A 24,957-nucleotide genomic window follows, 5' to 3' on the forward strand; every position below is an offset into this window, starting at 1 on the left:
TTCACTTCACCAATCTGCCAAGAAGCCGTAAAGCTACAGCACCAGCAAGGGCAGATTGTCGGTTGAGACGTGCTGCTGATTTAATGCTCAATGTGTGAAGTGCGACTTCTGTCTTCTTTTTACTGAAGTGTGGGTGGATATTTTTAGCAGTGGCAAGAAACACTTGCCAGTTAACAGTGAGCAGATCCTGAATGAATACAACATAATGCCACTGTTGAGACTATATTACAGTTGTGTAACAATTTGTTATGATTTGCTGGTTCTGTTATACAACGGGGAGCATTCCCAGCCTGGGTTCTTGTAGTTTTAGCGCCTATCCTTTAATTAAACACAGTCAACAAACATTGAATGTTTACAGTCCAGAATATATTGTTCGTCCTTTCATGGGCGAGGGCAGAGTTTTTCATCGAGGACAATTCATTCAAATGTCAAATGTCTGCGGTCCACTGCGTTCACAAATAGTCTTTTGGTAAACATTAAGGTTGAGTATAAACAATGTTTTTGTGGACCAGAGCTAAATGCGGTGCCTATTTTTTATATATAGTGTCTATTTTAGGTTGTTGGCCATAGCCAGGCTTCCCTTCCCTCTCTTTAGCTGCTGCTGTTGTTGGCAGGGCCGCCCGGTCGCAGCAGAATAAGTATTCTCTGTGTGGCCAGGGTGTAGAGGAGGGAACAGCCGAGGGACTCAGTGCTGCTGGGGTTTTGGTGGGGCTTCCCCAACCAACTTCCATAGAGAAAGACTTGTTTGGCCAGTGTGTGTACATGTATTCATGTATTTGTGTCATCCACATTCATCATTATTATTAAAGCTGCACTAAAAAATGTTTTTCCAAAACAATGAGCCTAATGCGAAAGAGGTTGCCTCTAATGAAAAGTCAAAAATAATCATCACCTAATCTCTATAAACAGATATCTTGGCCACACCCTACAATATTGGCTGAGGCTAAGCACTTTAGCTAGCTACAGCTTTCAAATGTAATTCAATTTCATTCAAATAATATATCTTCCACCACGGATATTCAATGAAAAAGCAGTGCATCTAGCTCCTAGATTTACCACAAAGTGAAATCAGGGATATACAGTACATGTAGATTGTGATTTTGTGGTGATCGAACCCCTTATCTTTCTCCTCTCTCGCTCTCTTTCTCAGATATAAGTCCAATGATGAGTATGTTTATGTGAGAGGTCGCGGCCGGGGGAAGTACATATGTGGAGAGTGTGGCATCCGCTGTAAGAAGCCTAGCATGCTGAAAAAGCACATCCGAACACACACAGATGTCCGTCCGTTCATTTGCAAACACTGCAACTTTGCCTTCAAAACCAAAGGTAAGCAGTTAACGCAACGTTACTAAAAACATTCATACTGCTATTCTTCCCATTATATTTTAGCCACTTGCTTCTTTCTGTTTCTGTTGTTGCAATATCCTCATTTTCCTTTCCCAGAGTGAGTTCATTTCAATGTGCTTTTCTTTTTCCTTCCTAGGGAACCTTACTAAACACATGAAGTCAAAGGCTCACGGGAAGAAATGCCAGGCTATGGGAGTATCTGAGTCATCACTGGACGAGCCAGAGAGCGAGGAAGCAGGTACTTAAGAGGGGATGGGAAGGCATCTCACATGTTTCCTATCCGCTGTAGAGAAATATTGGTACACCGCTGGATGAACTTCTGCTTCTGAAGAATTGTAGCTGCTCTGCACTGACAGCTTATGCAACGACATGTTCTGTTCTCCTCCCTTTGGCCTTGCATATGAAAAAAGTAGAAGATGAATGAATGAAGAATACAGAGCACCTCACAGTCCCCAGATGTGTTTTCTGCAGTCTACCTTGTTCTCAGGGATGTGTTGCTGACGTATGGCAAAACGCATTTCAACACTTAAGTCTGCCTCGAAGCCATCCACCTCACGATCTACTCCCTAACCTTCCCCTGCTCCCCCCCCCCACCTCCATCTCTTTCTTGCTGACAGACTACAGTCAACACATCCAAGGACGCGCCATTTAAACCGTCGTTCCATTCACAAGGCTGTTGAGATAGTTTGTGAATAGAGGCATGGTGCTATTCAATTAAATTCCGGTCTTTTCATGCTCAGTCTATTTATAACATGGGTTTGATGGGTGGTGGGTGAGGTTTGTCGTAAAGATACAGTACGCTGCCCTAACCCTTTGTGCTTGTCCCTGAAAATTGTTCCGTTAATATGTTTTTCGTGTCTGTTTGTGCGAGGATTTTCAGTGCAGGACTTTGATAATGGAGGTAAAGGGGATATCGTTTCATGTTTCTGTTTTTGCACAAACAGCAGGAAGTGATGAGCGTGTGTGTGGCGCAGAGGAACAGGAGGAACATCAGTTTTCTGACGTGGAGGACTCTGAGGACGATGACGACAACGATGATGACGATGAGGAGGAGGAAGAGGAGTCCCATGACGATCAACCGTCTTCCTGCTCGTCAGACAACCACCAATCGACAGAGGGGCGGTCCAGCTGCAGTAGGCGCTCTCAGCAGGACACCCCCGACCCCGAGCCCCGGGGACTCAGCCCTCCCCCGGGTCAGGAGCCCTCTCCGAGGGGAGTTTGGCCCAACAGAAGGGCCGCATCTCCAGGCAGCAGGAGGGCTCTGTTCTCCCGGCGGGGCTGGAAGGCGTCACCGAGGGCCTTCTCCCCCCGCAGTGAGAGCTGCTCCCCCAGCAGCAGCAGCCTCTCCCCCCGCCTGGAGCTGTCCTCGCGCAGCAGACACATCTCACCTTCCCCTGAGAGAGGACCATCTCCCATCTGTCCCGTTTCTCCTCTTCCTCCCATTTCGCCCGGCTGCTACCGGTCGTCACATGCCCGGACCCCGCCTCCACCAATCAGGTTACAGCACAGGACCCCTGGATACCTGCCGTGGGAGAGCCCTAGAAATAAGGGTAGTCACGTCAAAACGGTGAGTCTTGTTCCTTATCACTTCACAATGTATTTCCTCTCAGTGTACAGTAACCTGTGTTCTGACAGTCCCTGAAATATAATGGTGAAGTTTTTGCTCCCTCTACAGGGGAGAAGAGGCGCAGCAGAGGGGCCGTCAGAAGCCAGCTTGTTTCCACCTGCCTTCCGTCACTCCAGCTGTGAAGGTTATCCTGGCCTCCAAACAACTGACAACATCTTCAGCCACCTTCCCATGCACTCCCAACAAGCCAAGCTCCCATATCTCATGATACCCATCGGAGGGATCCAAATGGTACAGGCCAGACCTCGATCCCACTCTACCACCCCCTCGTCCCCAACATCTCCCCCCATAGAGGGGCCTTCATTGGCTAGATTTGAATCCTACTGGGGCGGGACCCCCAGAACTCAGGGGCTCAGGACTCCCGGAGACGTGCATTGGTCTGAGCATCAGGCAGGAACAAGCCAGTCGGGGTGGAGCGTCCTAAGCACAGCACTAAACACGGAGTTAGAGACCACGGACTCAAAGCAATATGGCAGCTCGCACAGCTCCGCCCAGACGCTCAGGCCTGCTTCTGAGGCCACAAAACACTGCGTCAGAGACAGTTCAGGAGCACCCGTTAGTAGGGCAGCCCTCATTGGACGGCAGCTGGAGGGGGAGGAGCCTAGGTCCGGTGATGATCAGGTGGAGGTGGGAGCTAAAGGGGACTCAGCCAAAACAGACACTTAAACTTGATGGGCCACGCATCCCCTTTTGCTTTATTGGTTGCTACACTAGTCTTGGTTTTTTTTATTGCTTCTTTTTGATACAGTTTTCAATACTATTGTTAACTTAAATGTTTGTTCTTTGGCAATATTCAGGTTTGTTATACAAATGCACTTTTACTTTGTGAAAATATTGTCTATCTATATATATATAAATGATATATATATAAATATATCCCTCCTTTATCCTTTATTGATACTGGTAATCTTAATGTGTGTTTTAAATATGTGTAAAAAGAAATATGAATACATTTGTAAATGACCAAATCTTTAATCAAAATAATTCAAATTTTGTCCAGTATTACTCAAATTGTTACTTGTGCCTTTTCTGTCCAGGTTTGTGTTTCGAGATGTACAGTGCCGATAAACAAAGAGAAGGCTGTGAAATTGTATATCTGCTTTTTTTTGTTTATGAGGGTTAATACTTGGGGTATTTGATTGTTTCTCTTCTGAAGGCCATTGCTTTAATGCCAGGGTAACAGAGAGTCGCTCGGTGGTGGTGTTGAAGGAGCAGCGTGTCAAAGGAATTGCACTGAAGTTCTATTTTTATTACAAATGATATTAGATTAGAATATATCTCTGTACAGGGAAGAACGCTCCTTATTTATTTTTTATCTGATGACAAGGATCATTGTTTAAGGTTATTTTTCTTTTTACTTATTTTCTATCGGAAAGAGGATGTTTTTTGTTACATCTGTGTGTCTTTTCCATGATGTTCATGTGACTTGAATTGGTGACAATGATGAGGGATTGCATTTGGCTGGTACCGGAGGATTAAGTGCCCTGCAGTTTTCACACACAGCAACATTTCTAGTCATTGAAGAAATAAAAAAAAATGCACCAAACTGATTTGAGGTTGTGCCTTTCTTCGATTTACCTTATCTTTAATAGATTTTGTACCGTTATTCTTTATAATTGCAGTGTAGGAGGGTAAGGACAAATTATGTTATACATGTTTGATGAGTTCCTCATGTTATTAACCACAGATCAGTGAAACAAATTAAACATTAAAACTATGTCATAAACCGTCCTGCTTTCGGAAGAACACAAGACAGTGTTGGTGACTGTAGGTTAAACATGTATTTGTTATACTTGTACTACGAGGCAGTCAGTTTTGTTTCTTTTTCCTACTCTCTGTGGTGCAACTTTTGGTTCCAAATCGTTGTTTGCCATTCGTTTTGCGGTATGTCATGTAATATGATTGGTTGTATTTTTCAGCCCTTGTGTAATAACATTTGGTAAGCCACGACCCTCTTTAAATGTGTGTTTTCCCTTTGGAAAAGTTGTTTTTTCCTTTTGTGTTCATTCTCAAAAACAAGTCGTTTTTGTCCAACTGTAAAATATGTCTTCTAAAATGCTGTTGGCCACGATGTACTTGTCCACAGAAGCCCTGAGAAAAACATTCCGGTGATCCCTTTTGTAGCTTGTTTTCTCTCCTGAGTTTATGACTTAAAAACAAGTGAAATAATGATAATTTCTCTAATATCTCTTGTTGTAATACTCATTTTGGCCATAAGAGGCTGAAGTGCACCACTACTTCATGTACTAAATAAGCATTCACGTTTTCTGTCAGGTGAATTGTTATTTCTGCATGGAGGGAATACAGCTAACCTGAAAGAAAACGTGAGGTAAATGATATGAGTATTACAACAGAGAATTACAATTTAACCTGATAAAATCAGTCAACTGTTCATACATGAAACATGTTTCTGGCCAAACTTAAAGACAGTTTGAACTGGATCACAACAAAACAGTTTTCCCCTGTCATTAACGCAGGAAAGAAATTCATGTAGATCAGGCTTAGAAAACTGATCACCAGAATGTGTCTTTCTACTTCCCTCCCAGGACTTAAAAATCAATAGAGATTACTTAAAGAATATTATGATTAACAAAAACCCAGAGGTGGATGACAAAACACACATTGCCAGAATAACTTTATATAAATCACCAAATTGAATTGTGCTTCAGGGATTATACAACAGCCAAGTTGTTGTTCTGCTGATGGTGGTGATGCACTGCTGTGTAAATCCTGCCAGTAGGGATGACATTTAGTGACAGTTACAGCCATATTATATGATTCACATCCTTTTTTTCAAACTATTCTCTGACCCCTTCTGATTCTTTTGAAAGCATCTTCTTTTGTGATACTCATCCATTTTAGGTTTTCTTCGGTCGATGAATTAATATATTGAAAGCTAAATAACATAAATGTATGTTGTCATAAAAAACAACATAGCTTTTCTGTCTTCTGGGAGCAACAAGAACTTCTGTAGTAGCAGCAGATACCATTATCTAATCCCCAACACTCATATAATCATTAAAATATGTGACTCCTCCATACAGCTGGCATAAGAGGCAAAGAAGGGGCTCTGAAACAAGACGGTAGAAACACTGGTGGCATTCTGGTTGCCATGGTTTTAGTCTTGATTGAGGTCCTGAGGCCACACACTCCACTCCTTAGTATTTCACCTTATCAGCTCAACTTGAACGTAGACAACATGTACATAAATCCCTGAAGATCTGGTTAGTTATATGTGTCAAATGCAAAGTCATTCTGATTCTATGATTCAAGATAAACACCCATTTTCATTATGACACATTTATTACTTCCAAAGGGTGATGTTGATTTTTACAAAGGTTAAACCCTCCATCATTATCTGTTATATCATAACATTTCCGTAACTATTTAGAGAAATGTCAAACTTTTTTCACATATCTGTATCACTCACATCGATGCAGTGTTTTCCATTCAGTCTCACTGTTTATGTGTAGCAGCACAGCGAGAGGTGAATTACGCAAAGCTTGACTCAAGCACAGCCAGTGTGTTGACAAGAAGCCAAAAGATGTTCTATTTCCAACCCAGTCTCACGGCATTTCCTGTTATAGTGACGACATTTAATTTATTGATTCGTGTTCACCAACACGATTTCCCCCTTTTTTTTGTGTCACACAGAACGATTTTAAAAGCAATGTATTTCTATTGGTAGTATGTTTCGTGCCTGCAGCAAGTCTTTTTGTCTGCTCGGGTCTTGGAAGACTGGAAGCTGTGGGGTTCATGAAAATATGTTCTTACTCAATATCAAGCCACGATTATTGTTTTTATTTAAAATCGTATAATGTCGGACTTTTTTGTCGTCTGTGAGGAAAATAAATGGGGCTCAGAGCCTCAGGATACTGAAATCTGTATTTTTTTAAATCTTTTTTTCCTTCTAATTCTAATTTGTTATTCTTTTCTAAATAACACACTGTTATTTACTCACCAATAACACACAATTATCCTTGTTTTTATTTATTTGTTTAATTCCATAATCTCGGGCTTTTTTGGCGTCCGTCAGGAACTGAATTTCAAAATAAAAATAACCGGAAACAGACGCCAGGGACATTTCGAGCATCATTGCGATACACGGGCCGTTTCTCAATCGCGAGGAAACTGGCTTCCAAGCCAATATTTAAAGGATACTACGTCATCGAGTGCCGCCGAAGGACTGTTCCAATCTCCAGCATACTTGGAATTCCACCGAGGCCACGTCCTTGGTTTGGGGGTAATTTCGAGGCTGCACATGGGTAGACTTCGCGTCCTTCAAATCCCCACAATACTTTGCGCACGGACCAATTTCAAAAACCCTTGCGAAGAATGGCTGTACCGATGCAGCGCAGCACACATTTAAATGTAAGTATGTAGTGGCGTAGAACCATACTTGCCAACTTGAGACCTCAGAAATCGGGAGCATTTCAAAATGCAAAATTGGGGGGTGCTAGCTGTTAGATTAACATTAACATGCTTATATTGTAGTTCTAAGTGCAATTCCTTGCGGCCTGTAGCACCATCCTTGATGGAGCATATGTGTGGGCAGGAAAGGAGTGAGCAGAGAGTAGAGTAGTTGTCGATTTTTGTTCTGTTACAATGGTGTAGCTGTATTAGTGGAAACAGTCCTGAGTAAATCTGATTTTGTCAGAAATCGGGAAAAATGCGGGAGAACTATGACCCCGGGAAAAAACCGGGAGAGGGCAATGAAATCGGGAGTCTCCCGCGAAAATCGGGAGGGTTGACAAGTATGCGTAGAACATGTATTGGTAAATATGTTACTTTGTTGCATTTGTTATCACCAAAAATGTGTCCCGCGAAAGTAAAGCAAGTTCATAATTAGATAGACATCGTGAGGTATTTATTTTCGGTACAGTTTATGTTGAAACCGTTAGAGAGAGTGGCACACTTGTTAGCCTGTTCCATTCTTCTTTGTTTTCCTAAGCTGTGGCTTGGAAGTATACTTGCTTCGTTTCTGAAGGAAGTGACTTGGAAGTATGAAACTACCAAGCCAGTATCCTCGCGATTGATAAACGGCCACAGGGCCCTTCTCACTTCGGTTAAATGGATTCCTTGCGTCCGTCACTTGCGTCGTTTCCCTGCGACTAGTCCCTCCCACCAGGGAAGCATGGAGAGACGCAAGGAAACCACGGGAAGCAGGGAAATGAGTTTTAACAGCAATGGGACTGTCACGACGCGATCCATCACCCTGCCCGATCTGTACTGCGCATGTGCGAGATGGTCCGCCATATTGGACAACTCCGGACGGCAACCCAAGTAGGACACTTGACACAGTTGCTTTTAGCAAAGCTCAAAAATAAAACGAGAGAGAGATGAGTTATTGTTATTACAACGTGACTTCACTATTATTTAACAACTCTTTTTATTGGGTTCTTTTATTTGGGGTTAAGTACATTGTCAGAATAAGTGAGAAATGCATTTAACTTCTGTTAGACAGCTATCATACTGAATAAATATTTACTGTGAATGTATGCACAAATGTATGGCATATGGCTGTCTAACAGAAGTTAGATTAATTTCTCACTTATTCTGACAATGTACTTAACCCCAAATAAAAAAAACGAATGAACCTTTATTTAAACATTAAATAATACTTTAGATTAAGGTCTTCTATAAGAAAAAAGCTTTGGGGGTATCAAAAGATAAATATTAAGCCTGACAAAGTACTTAACATCTAATATATTGCTTTCCTGCAATGTTAACTATGTTGAAGCACTTATTTTAACTGATATTATACATATTATTATACTCTTATGCATGTAGATAGTATAAGAAATGTGCAGAATATGACAATTTAATGGTGGAGGTATACACACATATTGATAGATGTCTTCTAATGCAGGGGTTCCCAAACTTTTCATCCCGCGACCCCCAAAATAACAGTGCCAGAGACTGGCGACCCCCTGTCGACGGGACGGGACGGGGGGAGGGGTGGGTGCTAGTGAATTAATTTCAGTTTTCCGCACAAACACTGCGCTAGTGGATTGTCAAAGGGGGAGCCTCGTTGTGGGGAAATTATACAGATGGCTAGTCCGCCCCTGAAAATGTCTATGCAAACGTAATAAAAAATAATAATTAAATTATATAAAATATTAATCAATATTTTTTAATAATTTTTATTTTCCATTTTTATTTTGTAATCTTCTAGCGACCCCCACTTTGGGAACCCCTGCTCTAGGTGGGTTCGGGGGCATGCTTCCCCGGGAAGATTTTTTTTTAAATATTGAAGTTAAAAGCATCAATCTGGTGCACTTTGAGAGCAAAATGAAGAGATCTATGGATACATCTCTCAACACCCATATGAAACAGAACTGTAAGATTTTTCTTTATGGATATTTTACAAATCACTTAAACTGTATTCTTGTTTTGTCATATAGTATTTCTATTTCATAACTGTTTTTCATTTATTCCCTCTGGCTGTCCATCTCATAATGTTCACATAGAAACCAGCTGTCAATAGGAATATCATTCCGGAGAATTATAATTTCTTGCAAAAATTTGTCACAAAAAGAGGTTGCACATTTAAAGATTTGAAGTCTGGATTTATCAGCAGCCAGACAGAGGAAACACAGATTTGTTAACATGGTTTAAATCTCTGGGCCTGTTTGACTTAAGAGAAAATGAGAACTCTGTGTTTATGCTGCCTGGTAAAAAAAATCCTGAACATTTGGAGCTTTAGTTATAAAGAAACAAGCTGAGCAAACATTAGTGGCAGCCCGCATCACAGCCCCTGCAGGACGTAATGACGACAGTACTGATCCCAAGCACACTGCCACCAATTTGTGTTAGTGTTTTGATTAAGGGACCCCTACTGGTTACTTCTTCAGGAAGAATTGTGCATTCAAGCTCCCCAAAATGTAAATATAAACACATTACAGTGTGTGGAAATGTTGAAGGTATAATACATTATTATTGCAATGTTTTAACTTCTAATTTTGCCTCTATTTGTCACTTCTGTTCTGCAACACATTTTCATTGACACATGTTTTCATGCTCTGCTCGCCCCCTGCACAGAGGAAAAGTACAGTCTGCTCTCTGCACTGTTCTATATGTTCAGGTGTCAGGCTTCATGGGAAGAGGATTATGAGCCCCTTTATGTAAACACTGTCCACAGAAAGGTGAATGGGGAAAAAAATGTATATTCATCCTGCCTATTACTGAACAAATACAACTGACAAGGTTAAGTGATTACACATCCAGCTTTCAAAACAAAGGCCTGTCCATCCCAAAAACACAGCATGCTCCACTAGAAAAGAAAAAAGGCAAATTTAATCCAAATGTTCATATTTAGTTGTCCATTTCTCGATCAGAAGAGAGACATCTGTCATCCTTCGGGAAATGATGTAAGAGAAGATAATATTCATGCCACTAATCTGAATGTGAATTGACTGTATTTACATGAATGAAGGCTGCCATGTGGCGATCTGCTTGACCCTGGCATGGCTGACCTGCACACTGCGCACCATGTGGGGGGGGGGGGGCCGGGGCAGCTTGGAGCAGCGTGATTATCTGTGCGGGCCTCCACTAGCCATCATGGAGGCATCAATTCCGTCAAATGTAACTCTGGGATTTAGTTAGGGACAGTGGCACCATTAAAACAAACGTTACTTTTTTTGGACCACAGAAACACTCACCAGTTCTTAACTTGATAGCATAACAGTTTTTTTGTAAACACTGTTACTTAGGAATATTGTAATTCATTTGGAGTTTCTAGTCCCCCTATTGAAGTAAATATAATATTTTGTTTTTAAGCGTTGATTTATGTCTTAAGTTGATCAAAATGATGCTGAAAACAGCTGCCAGCTCAGCGAAAAACAACCTTATGAGAGCAGTGCGTGTGAATAAAACAATAACGTTTCTTGCAGGACAGATAAGCAGTCAGCTGAAACTCTCTATAAATCTATGTTAGGAAGAAGGAGGCTGCAGATTCAAAGGATACTTAGGTTTTCATTTTCCTTTTAGTTGGTAGTGTTTCAGAATACACTGAATCGTCTCTCACATCAGTCTTTGTTTCAGGAGCTCTACCATTAAAAAAAAATATTTGAAAGGCAAACTGCGGATATTAAAGTCACTCACCAGGTGACTGCACAAAGCATCAGAAATGACTGCAATGTGTCACAGGTTCGAACACCCTGAGGTTGTTCCCTGAGTCTCCATGGCAGGCCTGGGTGGAGCTCTTGTTGTGACATCATGAGAGGAAGGGGCGAGGTATAAGAGTGACAGAGCTTGGACACCTGCAGACAGACAGCAGCAGCACATCAGAGACACAGCTGCACGGATATCAAACTCTGCGTCTAATATGTCAGCTCACACCAGCGCTCTTCTTCTCATCACTCTTTGGGCTTCCATGGAGGATGGTGAGTCCATTTTTTACAATTGTATTTACTTGTGTTAGTTGGGTATGCATGATGTAAAATATTTTTCAATTACATTTCGAAAAACATAGCTAAAGCTTTGTGCTTTCGTCAGCACTGGCTTTATTCTCAGTCACAAAGCAGTGACTGTTATCACTGTATGTTGGTGCATCTGCGTGTTTTGGCAAGCCTAGAAAACATAAAAGGATCCAGTTGTTACAGAAAACCCACTAAATGTGACTCTTTGAATATTGATATACAGTTTGTACTCGATTCCTGTAATATCGCAAGTGAAAGTAGTAGGAGCATGAAGTGTTTTGACTCAAGTCATGCAGGCTTTCTCATATAAAATAATAAAACCCATTACTTAGATTTTGGATCATTTGTTAAACTTTTAAATGGAGTCTTTATTGACATGAAGACAAAAGGAATTTATACATTCCTATTCTTTACAGAAGTCTGTTTGCTCACTGTTTAAGGTCAAGATTTATGAGTTTGGAAGAAAGGGAAAATTGTTGATGAGCTTCTTCATTGTTGTCACTTGTAAATGTACACAATAGACTAGTGATGTAACGTATCCATCTGTTCTGTGTTTTGAAAAACAGTAAGAGTGGAAAGACAGTCAAAGCAGAGGCCACTGACAGTTGGTGTGATGCTTTGTTTGGACACTGTCCCTGAGTGGCTCTCTGTCTTGCACTACAGGTTTTGGTCTTCCGGTGATGAAGCAGCCGGGAGTGGAGGTTGATGACGGTGTCCCCACACAGAGAGTGAGGACCAAGCGCTGCTCCTGCAGCAACGGGCTGGACTCTGAGTGCCACTACTTCTGCCACCTGGATATCATCTGGGTCAACACCCCCAGGTGAGCATGAAGGACACACACATGGGGACACAAACAAGGGCGGACACACTCACTTTGAGCCTAATATCTGTTAAGTGAACTTGCTATGATCGTGGTTTTATAAGAGCAAAGTATGCAGGATGTTTATATCATCTCTCTCTCTCTCTCTCTCTCTCTCTCTCTCTCTCTCTCTCTCTCTCTCTCTCTCTCTCTGCAGTAAGACAACAGTGTATGGTCTTGGCAGCGCTCTGTCTCGACGCAGAAGGTCGACCGGACGCTGCACCTGTGCCGGCTCTGATGATCAAACCTGCAGAAACTTCTGTCGTCACAGGTGAGCAGCCCACATTCTGTGAGGTAGCAGTTACAGGCCTCCGTGTGGCTTCCATCATGAGTTGCTCAGTCTGGTATTGTTGTCCTTTGTGAAGCACAAGGAGTGGAGAAATCAAATTTCACTGCAATGCTATTATTATCCTCAATGTGTTGTTGCTGTGTAATCTAAAGTCCTGCCTGATGGAGGGTGTGATCATCAAAACAATTCAGCCGAGGGCTAAGGGAGTACAATAATCTCAAACTGGTGCACAAAGTTCACAATGCTTGTTTCTGATTGGTTTAGAGGGCCTAAGGAGGGAAGTGCGTGGGAGTTAGGAAGAAAAGAAAAGATGTTGAGAATTTACGCTTCCTAAGAATGAAACAAATAATGCCACCACCTCGAAACTGCGGGGAGTGTTACATTTGGAAACTTCTACAGAAATTATATCTGCTTATGTGGTTCATAGTTTTCATGAAACATGAAACATTTAGTGAGCCCGTAAAGATAAGACTTTTTTGACCTCCTTAGAGTGTTTTTCTTCTCTCTATGCGGAGCGTTTTTATCTGTAGCAATATCAATAAAACATTTAAAGTGACAAACTGCAGTGTCAGGGTGAGTCTAGGCTTCACATGTAATGGTCACTTTTGGTAACTCTGCTGTTCCTTTGTTAGCAGTGCTGAAATCACGTCCCCAAAAACATCTGGAAAGAGACTTCAACTCAACATGTTCAACATCCTCAGGTGAGTTTCAAAGACAAGAAGACACAGATTAACCTTCATTTTGATCATATTTTTCATTATGTAATTGACTTTTTGTCCCTCAGAGCTGCAGCCAGCAGGTCAAAGAGAGCCCAGGAATCAGCTGATTCAGGCGAGTCCTCTCGGAGGATGAACACTCGCTAAACAATGTGCCAGCTGAGGCAGCGAGAGAGAGAGATAGAAAGAGAGCAGCGAGCACCTGAACAAATGACACTCCTTTGATAGGAGCACAAAGGGCTGCTGAAAGATGGTGTCCGACGCAGGAAGGCCCGGAGCGCCAAAAAGATGTCTGTTTGTACCCGGGAAAAGAGGGTGGAAAACGTGACAGAGTTCTGCAAACACATCATGGAAACAGATGACGAGGATCAGCTACTATCGTAATAATATGAGATAGCACTGTGCCAGTGGTCATGTTGGACTTTGTCTGTGTATCACTGTACTTATAGGCCAGCACTGACATTGAAAGATGTAATATGCATACTATACATCCATGTTTGGGGAATTCCTCACATACATGTTGTTAGTAATCCTTTTATAAAATGCATTTATATTTTTTCATTTTACAGTTTATCAAATACTACTTTGCTATGTGTGACTTTGGGGATACATGTTCGGGGAAAAATGTAGAATACTGAACTTAATGTGTAAATCAATTTATCAAACCTGTATTGCTCATAACATCTGCATATATGTACATGAGATACATAGAGAAATGAAAATAACTAAACGTATCCCCCTTTTGTATTTGTCTTTCTTTCTAATATTTGCCCTTCTCGGTCATTTACGGAGGCACATAGTAAACTGTTCTGTAAAGAAAGTATATTCGATTGAGAATTTGAGGGAAAATAAATCCTTTTAAGTCGGCATGTGTGATTCAATTGTCTGACAAGCAAACACATTTCTGAGTTCAAAAGGAGGCCTGAGACGGATGAATGGTCCAGGAATTCAAAGCTCACATCAATAATAATGAGTTAACCTGGTATTCAAAGGCACCGCAGCTTGTGTTATCATTCAGGATCTTTGGAAAGAATGCAGCTTTTTGTATCTTTGCTCAGGGGATCAGCAAGAGGAACAAAATGCCCTGTCACCCCGTGTTCCTCTCTGAGTGTCTGTGTAAACTGTACGCAACAAGTGGAGACGAAGAAAACAGGAGATCCTTCAATTGTCATCTAATAAATGAACAAACCTGCTCTTGCTGCCTTATCCAATAGCACTTTTTAGAGCCAGTATTTTGTTTTTATAAGAAAGGCCACCTAATCGTGACGTTTGTAGTCAACAGAGTATAAAAGACTACAATTCCCATGGCGCCTCCTCTAAAAGTGACAGTGCTGGGCAACCTGTTAGAAAGATGCCGTCGATGCACAGTTTTTAACAGTTCAATTACCCTTTATTAGGTTACCATTAAAGTTATACAAGCCTTAACAGAAAGAAAGAAACAATACCTAAGTTGTTTATTATTTTATTTGAGTTTTGCCTTTTTTGTTTGATTTGTTTTGAGTATTGTAAAGGCCTGTTTCCTTGGATACATGCGTGATAAGTATTTTATTTTAATTTTGAGCAAACCCATTGCATCATCATCCTACCATCGGAGGCCAAGCAACTCATCAAACTGTCAGTAACACAAATTTAAAGGAAAGAAAATACGTACAAAATGTCTGTTTAAGGCCTCTATTGGCTTCATAGGAAGCCACGACAACACTGTTGCATGATACGACTCAAGTGTTAATGGGGTGCTAATTTCCGGAGTAGATTGTTTTCCTCCTTACATTTCATTTAATTCCTTTCATGATTCTCCCTTCACCTGCAGCCATCCTTTTGGAACAGGACGGAGCAAAATCTAAGCTTGATGTCAGAACAGTATCACATAAAACAATAAAACAGAGGACACCGTCGGACATAATTAGGCAATACTTAAACTTCAATCGACTGTGACATATGACCTTTATATGTTTGTTTAAGCAAGCTGTTTTACCATGATTCTAGTCTTTATGCTAAGCTTAGCCTACAGAGCTCTAGAATCTCTCCTCAAAGACGATGGGCATTTTTGTTTTTGGCTGTTCCTTACTTGTATTATCGTTTATTTAATGTTCTATGTACTTCACATGCTCAACATCAATACACTATTCTTCACTCCTGACCTATCTTGGTTTCAATGAGCTTACACAGAAAACAGCAAACATTTCCAACATTAATTTCAGTCCAAAAAAGAGAGTTAACGCAGACGTTTGGGGTGGAGGATGTTGTGATTCATTTTAAATCTGGGCAGTACTATTACCCAGTCGGCGAGTGGCACCAACAGCAACAATTTCAAATATATAAACAGATAAGGATTATATGACACACAAATGCTTTAAAATGATTAACTGATGTTAGCAGAAAGATGACTTGGCTGCCTCAGCGGAATAACTCTGTCCATGGTGCTGGATCAAGAGAGCCACTTCATTGAAGCATAGCTTTGGGGTCAGCCTTTTGTCGTTGATTGAATGAGTGCTTTCGGAAATTGCAGTTATTACAGTAAATCACATATAGGTGAATATTCAGCTTGTTTCTTTTAATCTAAATATGCTTTTATTTCTGTTCACAGTATAGCTGTGGTTAATTAATGACTTCAATGGAACAAGACATGGATAATGTCATCAGTGGCACCTGTTATCTTCCTTATTAATCAATCAATCAATCAATCAATCAATCAATCAATGTTTATTTATATAGCCCAATATCACAAATGTTACATTTGTCTCAGTGGACTTCACAGTTTGTACAGAATAACAGTATTACAACACGACACCCTCTCTGTCCTTAGACCCTCACATCGTACAAGGAAAAACTTCCTTTTAAAAAAAAACACAGTTTAGAGGGGAAAATGGGAGAAACCTCAGGGAGAGCAACAGAGGAGGGATCCCTCTCCCAGGACGGACAGACGTGCAATAGATGCCGTGTGTAAATCGAAAATATAATACATTTACAACATAGGTAGACCAAATGTTTGGAAATGCATGTGTCTATAATAAGAAGATGAATCCTGTGGGAGCCATCAGGGAAGTAGTATGATGAAAGTCAGGCAGGACCACAATGACAGGTTCAGCCACGACTCAAAATCCAGGACTCAGATCTAGGACTCAGGATCCAGGACTCAGGATCCAGGGCTCGCGATCCAGGATTCAGGACAACAGCAACAGGATCAGCCACGACTCAGGATCCTGGCCTGGATAGACACCAAAAAGAAATTTGGGGGAAGCTGGGTTATTTGGAACATGAGAGTACACTGGTACAGACAGAGAGAAGGAAGAAGTAAGGTGTCCCCCGACAGTCTAAGCCTATAGCAGCAAAACTAGGGGCTGAATCTAATCAGCCCTAACTATAAGCTAGACCAAAAAGGAAGGTCTTAAGCGCACTCTTAAAAATGAATAGGCTGTCTGCCGCCCGAAAACAAACTGGAAGCTGATTCCACAAAAGTGGAGCTTGATAAGAAAAGGCTCTGGCTCCCATTGTACTTTTAAAAGCTCTAGGAACAACCAACAACCCTGCATTCTTGGAATGCAATGCCCTAGTAGGACAGTAGAGTTCTTTAAGGTAAGATGGCGCCTGCCTAGCTAGCGGGGAACGTTCTCACAACTTTGGCTAACGTTACTTATTGGTTCTAATAAGGTTTTAAAGAAACATTTTAATCTGATGTTCAAAGAACCTCTTTAGGATGTTTATTTTTTCAAATAATGTTCCTATAAGGTTTAAGGTTAACTAAGACATAACGTTTTAACTGCAACATTCAGAGGATGTTTTGAGGATGTTATTGAGGCCTGAGATGACAGAACTTTTTTTTATAAAACATTCCTTTAATGTGATATGTTAACAAAGGTGGAACGTTTTCCTTGCAACATTCTAAGGATGTGTTTACAATGTTACATGATAACAAATGAAGAACATTTTCAAAGCAACATTCTGAAAAAATTGTCCGGATGTTATTGAGGCCTGAGATGACAGAAAGGGTTTTATAAAATGTTCCTTTAATGTTACATGATAACAAATGAAGAACATTCTCCAAGCAACATTCTGCAAATGTTTTCAGGATGTTATTGAGGCCTGAGATGACAGAAAGTGTTTTATAAAATGTTCCTTTAATGTGATAAGTCAGCAAAGGTGGAACGTTTTGCCTGCAACATTCTAAGGATGTGTTTTGGACGTTGTTGGGTAACACATTAAAGATTTTCTATATAAAACGGTCCCTCAATGTTACATGAAAACAAATAAAGAACATTCTCCAAGCAACATTCTGAAAATATTTTGCAATGCTAATTTTGACACAGAAGAGGTTGAAAATGTATATTTGTATGCATATGACGGACCACAACCTTATAATTATGAGCCTGCTAGGCGGCCAATAGACCATGATAATATAGTGACGTGACTGGCAGGACTGATCCATAACAGAAATGAATGCGCAAGTATCAGCCGTATCTCGCGTTACATAATGCAACGCCACACTACGTACGGTGCTGTTTACCGGAGGGGAGAGAGAGAGCAGCGAAGGGGGGCGGGGAGAGGAGCGAGGGGGGAGAGAGGAGCGAAGGGGGGAGAGATATGTAATACGATTTCCTGATAAACGTTTTGTTTGATAGGCTTCAGCTGTGGAGAGTATATGCTGCAGGGGGGTGGAGGTGCACCTCGCACAACGCAACCAGGAACGAAATCTAGCTCCGGTCCTTTTCCTGTTAGGGAAACTGTGGACTCTATGTCCTGACAAGCTCACCATGATTACAAATGGTGAAATGCAATGTAAAATGACCGAAGAAATACCAGCTCACTAAATCACAACCGCTACAAACTGCTACCGCGGTTTGGGCAAAGAAGGAGTCTGAGAGAGTTGCTCCCCCCCTCATTATGTCTTGTAGAACATATCAAATCCTGCATTAACTTTTTTAATTGTAATTTCCAGGCAAGGTGAAGCATAAATCTAGAAAAAAAGTAAATAATTGTGTCATCAAAATAATTAAAGACAAGTTAAAGAAACTAAAACCTAGTTATAATTCTGCCCTCTGAGCCGCAGAGTTTCTCATGACTTGGCCTTAACGAAAAAGTTAACTTTTGAGTTTGAGTTTTGTGTTTGTGTAATTAATGTGATACGACTAGCGGCAAACTCTGGGGAAGAGCCGGGATGCGTCTATCGTTTTTCCAAGCGCCATATAGATAGAAGAGTTACGACAGCGGAAGTCCAAAAACGGTTATCGTCACGTGGTTCATGTAGACCAGAGCCCTAGAGAGAAATCTCTCTATGACTCTGATGTAGACGAGGATCGTTCCCCGGAAGTTCATGGCGGGCAATGTGAATGCATCGATAACAGGAGATAGAACTACGATTTTTGGTAATTATTAGTGAATAAGGGTTTTTATTTGCAATATTTATACAACAAATCGATATGTGTATGTATTTACATCAATATGTTTTAACAAATAAAATAGAATTTGCTAATATTAAGTGATAATATTAGGATTAGTGTGAACAACTAGTTTACATGTTAGGCTAACGGTGCCTTGGTTAAAGAGCCTGTTGCTGTTTATGAATAGCTTGGAATTTTTTTAAACCAATATTATCTTCTTAAACTTGTATTGTAGTCAGGAGCGTCACTTTCTAATGTTTGATATATTTAGAGGGAGGGGATCTAAAGGAATGCTTCAAAATTCAGATTAGATTCATTTCTACCATTTTCTTAAATTCATGGTAGTTTCAGTAATCCCATGGTAATTGAGGACACAAGTTATCTAAATGACTAATGTCATCTTTATGGCTTTCAGAAAGGACAGGAGACCGACAGGTGACTATCAAAGGACTAGCAGCAGCAACAGCAGCAGCAGCATGATGATGATGTTAAATGTGTTGTTTTAGGAACATCCATTGCAAATACATGAAATTCAATAAACATTGAATTGCATATCATGCAGTTTGTCTGTGCCTTTTCCTCGTGTTGTCCTGGTTTGCTGTACTGCCTCCTAGTCGCCACCATGGTTTGCTGTGCTGCCTGGGGATGCTCAAATCGCTCCGAGAAAGCAGTACGAATGTACGGCTTCCCCACTGACACAGGGCGGAGGAAAAAATGGCTGGCTCAAGTCAGCAGGAGCAATTTCACGACCAACAGCAAAACATATGTGAGGTTATTATATACAAACACTGCCTTTGCACTTTTTCACAAAACGAAAACCACACCATTGGGAAAGCTTAATGTTTTGTTTAATACAAAAAAACAGGGAAAGGCTTGAAAAACACTGTGTTAGGATTATGTTTTAAACAGGACCCAGGCGCAGGCAATGACTGAAGATGTTGAAATGGTTTATTGTTTCGGAGACTCAGGCAGGTTTGGTGATTATGGAGGTCCGGAGTGGAGGTAGGCAGTGAGAGTCCGGACTGATTACAAGGCAGGCAGGTAGGATGCAGGAAGAAGCAGGCAGGTTGGCTGGAAGCTCTGGTGGATGATGGCCGAGGGATTGCACTGGAAACACAAGAGAAACTAGTTACAAAGAGTACGGAATTACACGCAGACAGGATAACTGAATGGGCAGCCAGGAGGATGTAATACCACTGGTGTAGAAAACAATCTGGCAGTGAGTTGCTGGGAGACTGGAGTAGATAAGCTGTGTCCTGATTAGATGATGAGGGACAGCTGAGTCGGACGGCCAGGTGAGAGCAATCAGGCTGCTGCCTGCAAGGGACATCACACCCTCTCCACACACACACACACAGGGGAACAAATAGGGACACAGTTTGGACTGTGACAGTACCCCCCCCCTCAACGGGAGCCTCCAGGCGAACCACCAGGCTTATCTGGGTGGTCCCTGCGAAAGTTCCGAATGAGAGAGGGACATAGAATGAGCTTGCGGGACACCCAGCTCCTCTCCTCAGGACCATAACCCTCCCAACCAACCAGATACTGGTACCCACGGCCCCGGCGGCGAATGTCCAACAGCCGTCGGACCGTGTAGGCCGGGTGGTCATCAATAACAAGGGTGGGTGGAGGGGAGATGGCTGGATGGCACAAAGGGCTGGACAACACTGGTTTCAACTGGGACACATGAAAGGTTGGGTGAATTCTCATGGAGGGAGGCAGCTTGAGTCTAACAGCAGATGGATTGATTATGCGCTTGATCACATAGGGGCCAATGAAGCGTGGTTTCAACTTCTTAGACTCAGCTTGTAAAGAAATATTCTTTGAAGAAAGCCAAACTTTCTGACCTGGTTGGAACTGGGGAGCTGCGGTCCGGTAGCGGTTTGCAATATGCCGATTGCGTTCATCGGAGCGGAGAAGGGCAGAGCGGGCATCCTTCCAAATCCTACGACAACGACGGAGATGGGCTTGGACAGAGGGAACTGCGATCTCATCCTCTTGGGCTGGGAACAAAGGGGGTTGATATCCAAGAGAACATTCAAATGGGGACATACCGGTAGCAGCACTAGACAGTGAGTTATGAGCGTATTCAATCCAGGGCAGATGTAAGCTCCAGGAGGTGGGATTCCGGGAGGTGACACAGCGAAGTGCAGCTCCAAGGTCCTGATTGGCTCTTTCGGCCTGCCCGTTAGTCTGAGGATGATAGCCTGAGGAGAGACTGACAGATGCTCCAAGTGCTCGACAGAATGCTTTCCATACCTGAGATATGAACTGGGGCCCTCTGTCGGATACAATGTCTGTTGGAATGCCATGGAGCCGGACCACATGATTGACCAGGAGGTCAGCAGTTCCAGAGGCTGTGGGGAGTTTAGGAAGAGGCACAAAATGAACCGCTTTGGAAAAGCGATCGACAATAGTGAGAATGGTTGAGTTACCCTGTGAAACCGGGAGGCCGGTAACAAAATCTAGGCCGATGTGACTCCAGGGACGACTAGGGACTGGGAGAGGCTGGAGTAGACCGATAGGAGCCTGGTGTGAAGACTTGCTACGGGCGCAAATAGTGCAGGCCAGCACAAAGGCTCGAGAGTCCGCTTCCATAGAAGGCCACCAGAAGTGTCGTCTCAGGAGGGATAGGGTCCGACTCAAACCCGGGTTGCAGGCAAAGCGGGAAGCATGGGTCCATAGGAGAACCTGTGAGCGGACAGAGTCAGGTACAAACAAACGGTTATCTGGACCATTTCCTGGATCTGGATGGTCTCTCTGTGCCTTCCTCACTGAGTTCTCAAGCAGCTCCCATGTTACAGCGCCCACCACTCTGGTAGCGGGGATTATGGTGTCAGGAGCTATGGGATCCTGATCCACTGCAAACTGCCGGGACAATGCGTCAGGTTTAAGGTTTCTAGAACCAGGTCGGTAGGTAAGGGTGAAGTTGAACCTCCCAAAAAACAATGCCCAGCGTGCCTGACGGGAGTTTAGTCGTTTGGCAGTTTGTATGTAGACCAGGTTCCTGTGGTCTGTCCACACAATGAATGGATGTTCAGAGCCTTCCAGCCAGTGCCTCCATTCTTCCAGCACAAGCTTAACAGCAAGCAGCTCCCTGTTGCCAACATCATAGTTGCGCTAAGGGGTTGTCAGTCGTTGGGAAAAAAAAGCACAAGGGTGAAGCTTTTGGTCGGAGACTGAGCGTTGTGATAGAACCGCCCCCACACCGGTGTTGGATGCATCAACCTCAACAATAAACTGAAGAGATGAGTCAGGGTTCATAACAATAGGAGCCGAGGTGAAACGTCTCTTCAGCTCAGAGAAGGCAGCCTCAGCCTGAGTAGTCCACGAAAAGGGGATTGCTGGGGAGGTGAGTTGGTTGAGAGGACCGGCAACACGACTGTAGTCTCTGATGAACCGGCGATAGAAATTTGCAAAGCCCAAGAAACGTTGGAGCTGCTTCCTGGTGGAAGGCTTGGGCCATTGTGCCACTGCTTGTACCTTCTCTGGGTCTGTTCTCAGCTGACCTTGCTCAATGATGTAGCCCAGGAAATCCACTGAATCCACGTGAAATTTACATTTCTCTACTTTGACAAACAGCTTGTTCTCGAGGAGCCTTTGTAGAACCTGCTGCACATGTTGGGTGTGTTCCTCCATGGTCTGTGAGAATATCAAGATATCATCAAGATACACAAATACTGAACGGTTCAGGAAGTCACGGAGGACATTGTTCACAAGAGCCTGGAAGACAGCTGGGGCATTGGTGAGTCCAAAGGGCATCACTAGATACTCGAAATGGCCTAGTGGGGTGTTGAACGCCGTCTTCCACTCGTCTCCTTGACGTATACGGACCAGGTGGTAAGCATTCCTGAGGTCGAGTTTCGAGAAAATGGTGGCCTTCTGTAGGGGTTTGAAGGCTGAATTGATGAGGGGCAGTGGATACTTGTTCTTGATGGTGATGTTGTTAAGGCCCCGGTAGTCAATGCAGGGGCGTAGGGGGCGGTCCTTCTTGGATACAAAGAAGAAGCCTGCTCTGACGGGAGAAGAAGAGGGTCTTATGATGCCAGCAGCCAGTGAGTCTTTGATGTATGTCTCCATGGCCTCACGCTCAGTTCGGGACAAGTTAAACAGGCGACTGGATGGGAGAGATGCCCCAGGAAGAAGATCTATTGTGCAGTCGTAAGGGCGATGAGGGGGCAGAAAAAGAGCTCGCTGCTTGCTGAAAACCTCTCCCAGGCGATGATAAACCGGAGGGACAGCGGACAAGTTGAGTGGCTCCTGCTGAACTGGAGGAATACCGACCTCTGCTGGGGGAATTGCAGACCGCAGGCATGAAGAGTGACAAAAGGAACTCCAACTCCTTACTTGATTCTCCGACCAGTCCATGTGGGGGTTGTGCAGTCTTAACCATGGCTGGCCCAGAACTAGGGGTGTGTGAGGGGAGGACATGATGTGGAACTGAATCATTTCATGGTGATTACCGGACAGGACGAGATGTAGGGGTTCGGTGACATGGGTAACGCGTGCCAGGAGCTTCCCATTCAGACCTCGAGCATTGAGAGGAGCTGTCAGAGGTTGAGTTGAGATGCCGGCTGAGGCAACCAGTTGGGCATCCAAAAAACTCTCATCAGCCCCAGAGTCCACTAGGGCAGGCAGAGAGAGAGACTGTTGATTTAACAGCAGTGTGGCTTCAAGAGGCTTGCGGGTCTGGGGGGTCGAGGAAGAAACAGCCTTGCTCACCAGTATCCCCACCTTTACTGGCGAGCACCCTCTTTTGGGCGCTGGGGGCATGTGTCCACGAGATGACCGGAGTGAGCACAGTAGACACAAAGTCCTTCTCTTATTCTCCGGAGACGTTCTTGGGGAGTGAGTCGGGCTCTGCCTAGCTGCATCAGTTCCTCTGAAGACAGGAGAGGAGAAAAGACTTCAGATGGAGCACTAGGACTTGGGAAAGTCTCCGACCTGAATCTTGCGAGAGGAGACGAGACAGGGCGAGAGGGGAGTGACCCAGGAGATCGACTGGCTCTTTCCCTACGGCGCTCCCTAACGCGGTTATCCAGTGTTATGGCTAGAGAGACCAACTAATCCAAGTTAGCTGATTCGTCCCTGACTGCTAACTCATCTTTAACAGAATCAGTTAGCCCCGTTTGAAAAACCCCTTGAAGCACTGTGTCATTCCACCCCGCCTCTGCAGCTAAGGTCCTAAATTCCACTGAGTATTCGGCTACACTACGGGAGCCCTGTCGCAGTGAGAGGAGGCGTTTAGTAGCGTCCCTACTGCTGACGGGGTGGTGGAAAACTTTCTTCATTTCTTCTGTAAACTCTGGATAAGAATAACAAAGGTTGGACTGACTCTCCCATACAGCTGATGCCCAGGCTAGGGCGCTACCTGTAAGTAAACCTATCATATAACAAATCTTAGCTCTGTCATTAGCATAAGTAGACGGCTGCTGCTCAAACACAAGAGAACACTGCATTAAGAAAGATTTACATGTCCCTAAGGCACCTGCGTACCGCTCTGGAGTGGGAATGTTTGGCTCACGTGAAGGGAGAGCGGGCTGGGCTGGAACCTGTGCTAAGGGAGCTGGATCCTCCGGAGCAGGCGGAGCAAGATGAGTTGAAACCAGGTTGAGGTGATGTCCCATCTGTGCTACATTGGCGGCTAGTGATGCGAGGTTATCCATAACCTCTCTGAGCATCTGGTCATGCCGGCCCACGAGGACGCCTTGGTTGGAGAGAGCCTCACGAATTGGGTCCGGGCCTGCTGGGTCCATGGTGGCCAGATTGTTCTGTTAGGATTATGTTTCAAACAGGACCCAGGCGCAGGCAATGACTGAAGATGTTTAAATGGTTTATTGTTTCGGAGACTCAGGCAGGTTTGGTGATTATGGAGGTCCGGAGTGGAGGTAGGCAGTGAGAGGCTGGACTGATTACAAGGCAGGCAGGTAGGATGCAGGAAGAAGCAGGCAGGTTGGCTGGAAGCTCTGGTGGATGATGGCCGAGGGACTGCACTGGAAACACAAGAGAAACTAGTTACAAAGAGTACGGAATTACACGCAGACAGGATAACTGAATGGGCAGCCAGGAGGATGTAATACCACTGGTGTAGAAAACAATCTGGCGGTGAGTTGCTGGGAGACTGGAGTAGATAAAATGTGTCCTGATTAGATGATGAGGGACAGCTGAGTCGGACGGCCAGGTGAGAGCAATCAGGCTGCTGCCTGCAAGGGACACCACACCCTCTCCACACACACACAGGGGAACAAACAGGGACACAGTTTGGACTGTGACAGACTGAGAGTTGAGACTCAGGGTGCAGGGTGAGGGTCTCAGTGCAGG

The 24,957-nt window shown here is 43.5% G+C and overlaps 2 protein-coding genes across 12 annotated transcripts in view; both read left to right on the forward strand.

The window, feature by feature from the left end:
* hivep3b (HIVEP zinc finger 3b) overlaps window positions 1–4,520 on the forward strand; it is a 39,468-nt gene extending 34,948 nt beyond the window's left edge. For all 10 annotated transcript variants that reach the window (XM_079692439.1, XM_079692436.1, XM_079692438.1 and 7 more), the window contains 4 exons: window positions 1,151–1,326; window positions 1,484–1,585; window positions 2,292–2,914; window positions 3,023–4,520. In XM_079692439.1, coding sequence (XP_079548565.1) covers window positions 1,151–1,326; window positions 1,484–1,585; window positions 2,292–2,914; window positions 3,023–3,640 — 1,519 coding nt within the window. In that variant the 3' untranslated portion in view covers window positions 3,641–4,520. The remainder of the gene's footprint in view (window positions 1–1,150; window positions 1,327–1,483; window positions 1,586–2,291; window positions 2,915–3,022) is intronic.
* Window positions 4,521–11,043: 6,523 nt separating this feature from the next.
* Window positions 11,044–14,125, forward strand: LOC307045479 (endothelin-2). Of its 2 annotated transcripts, none has more exons than XM_079691159.1 (5): window positions 11,044–11,358; window positions 12,058–12,214; window positions 12,411–12,524; window positions 13,175–13,243; window positions 13,327–14,125. In XM_079691159.1, exons 1-5 carry the CDS (start codon window positions 11,301–11,303, stop codon window positions 13,403–13,405), a joined length of 477 nt encoding a protein of 158 aa, XP_079547285.1. In that variant the 5' UTR covers window positions 11,044–11,300; the 3' UTR covers window positions 13,406–14,125. The 2 variants fall into 2 exon arrangements, with proteins under 2 accessions (XP_079547285.1, XP_079547286.1); XM_079691160.1 differs by having other exon boundaries at window positions 11,049–11,358; window positions 13,178–13,243.
* The last annotated feature ends 10,832 nt before the right edge of the window (window positions 14,126–24,957 follow it).

Source organism: Notothenia rossii, assembly GCF_949606895.1.
Source record: "Notothenia rossii genome assembly, chromosome: 7".
NCBI classification, from domain to species: Eukaryota; Metazoa; Chordata; class Actinopteri; order Perciformes; family Nototheniidae; genus Notothenia; species Notothenia rossii.

Excerpts from the sequence above, each read along its gene's own strand:
- LOC307045479 (XM_079691159.1), top strand. The coding sequence starts at position 11,301 with ATGTCAGCTCACACCAGCGCTCTTCTTCTCATCACTCTTTGGGCTTCC. Across the intron at positions 12,525-13,174 it reads AGAAACTTCTGTCGTCACAG|CAGTGCTGAAATCACGTCCC; the intron begins GTGAGCAGCCCA and ends TTCCTTTGTTAG. Across the intron at positions 13,244-13,326 it reads AACATGTTCAACATCCTCAG|AGCTGCAGCCAGCAGGTCAA; the intron begins GTGAGTTTCAAA and ends TTTGTCCCTCAG.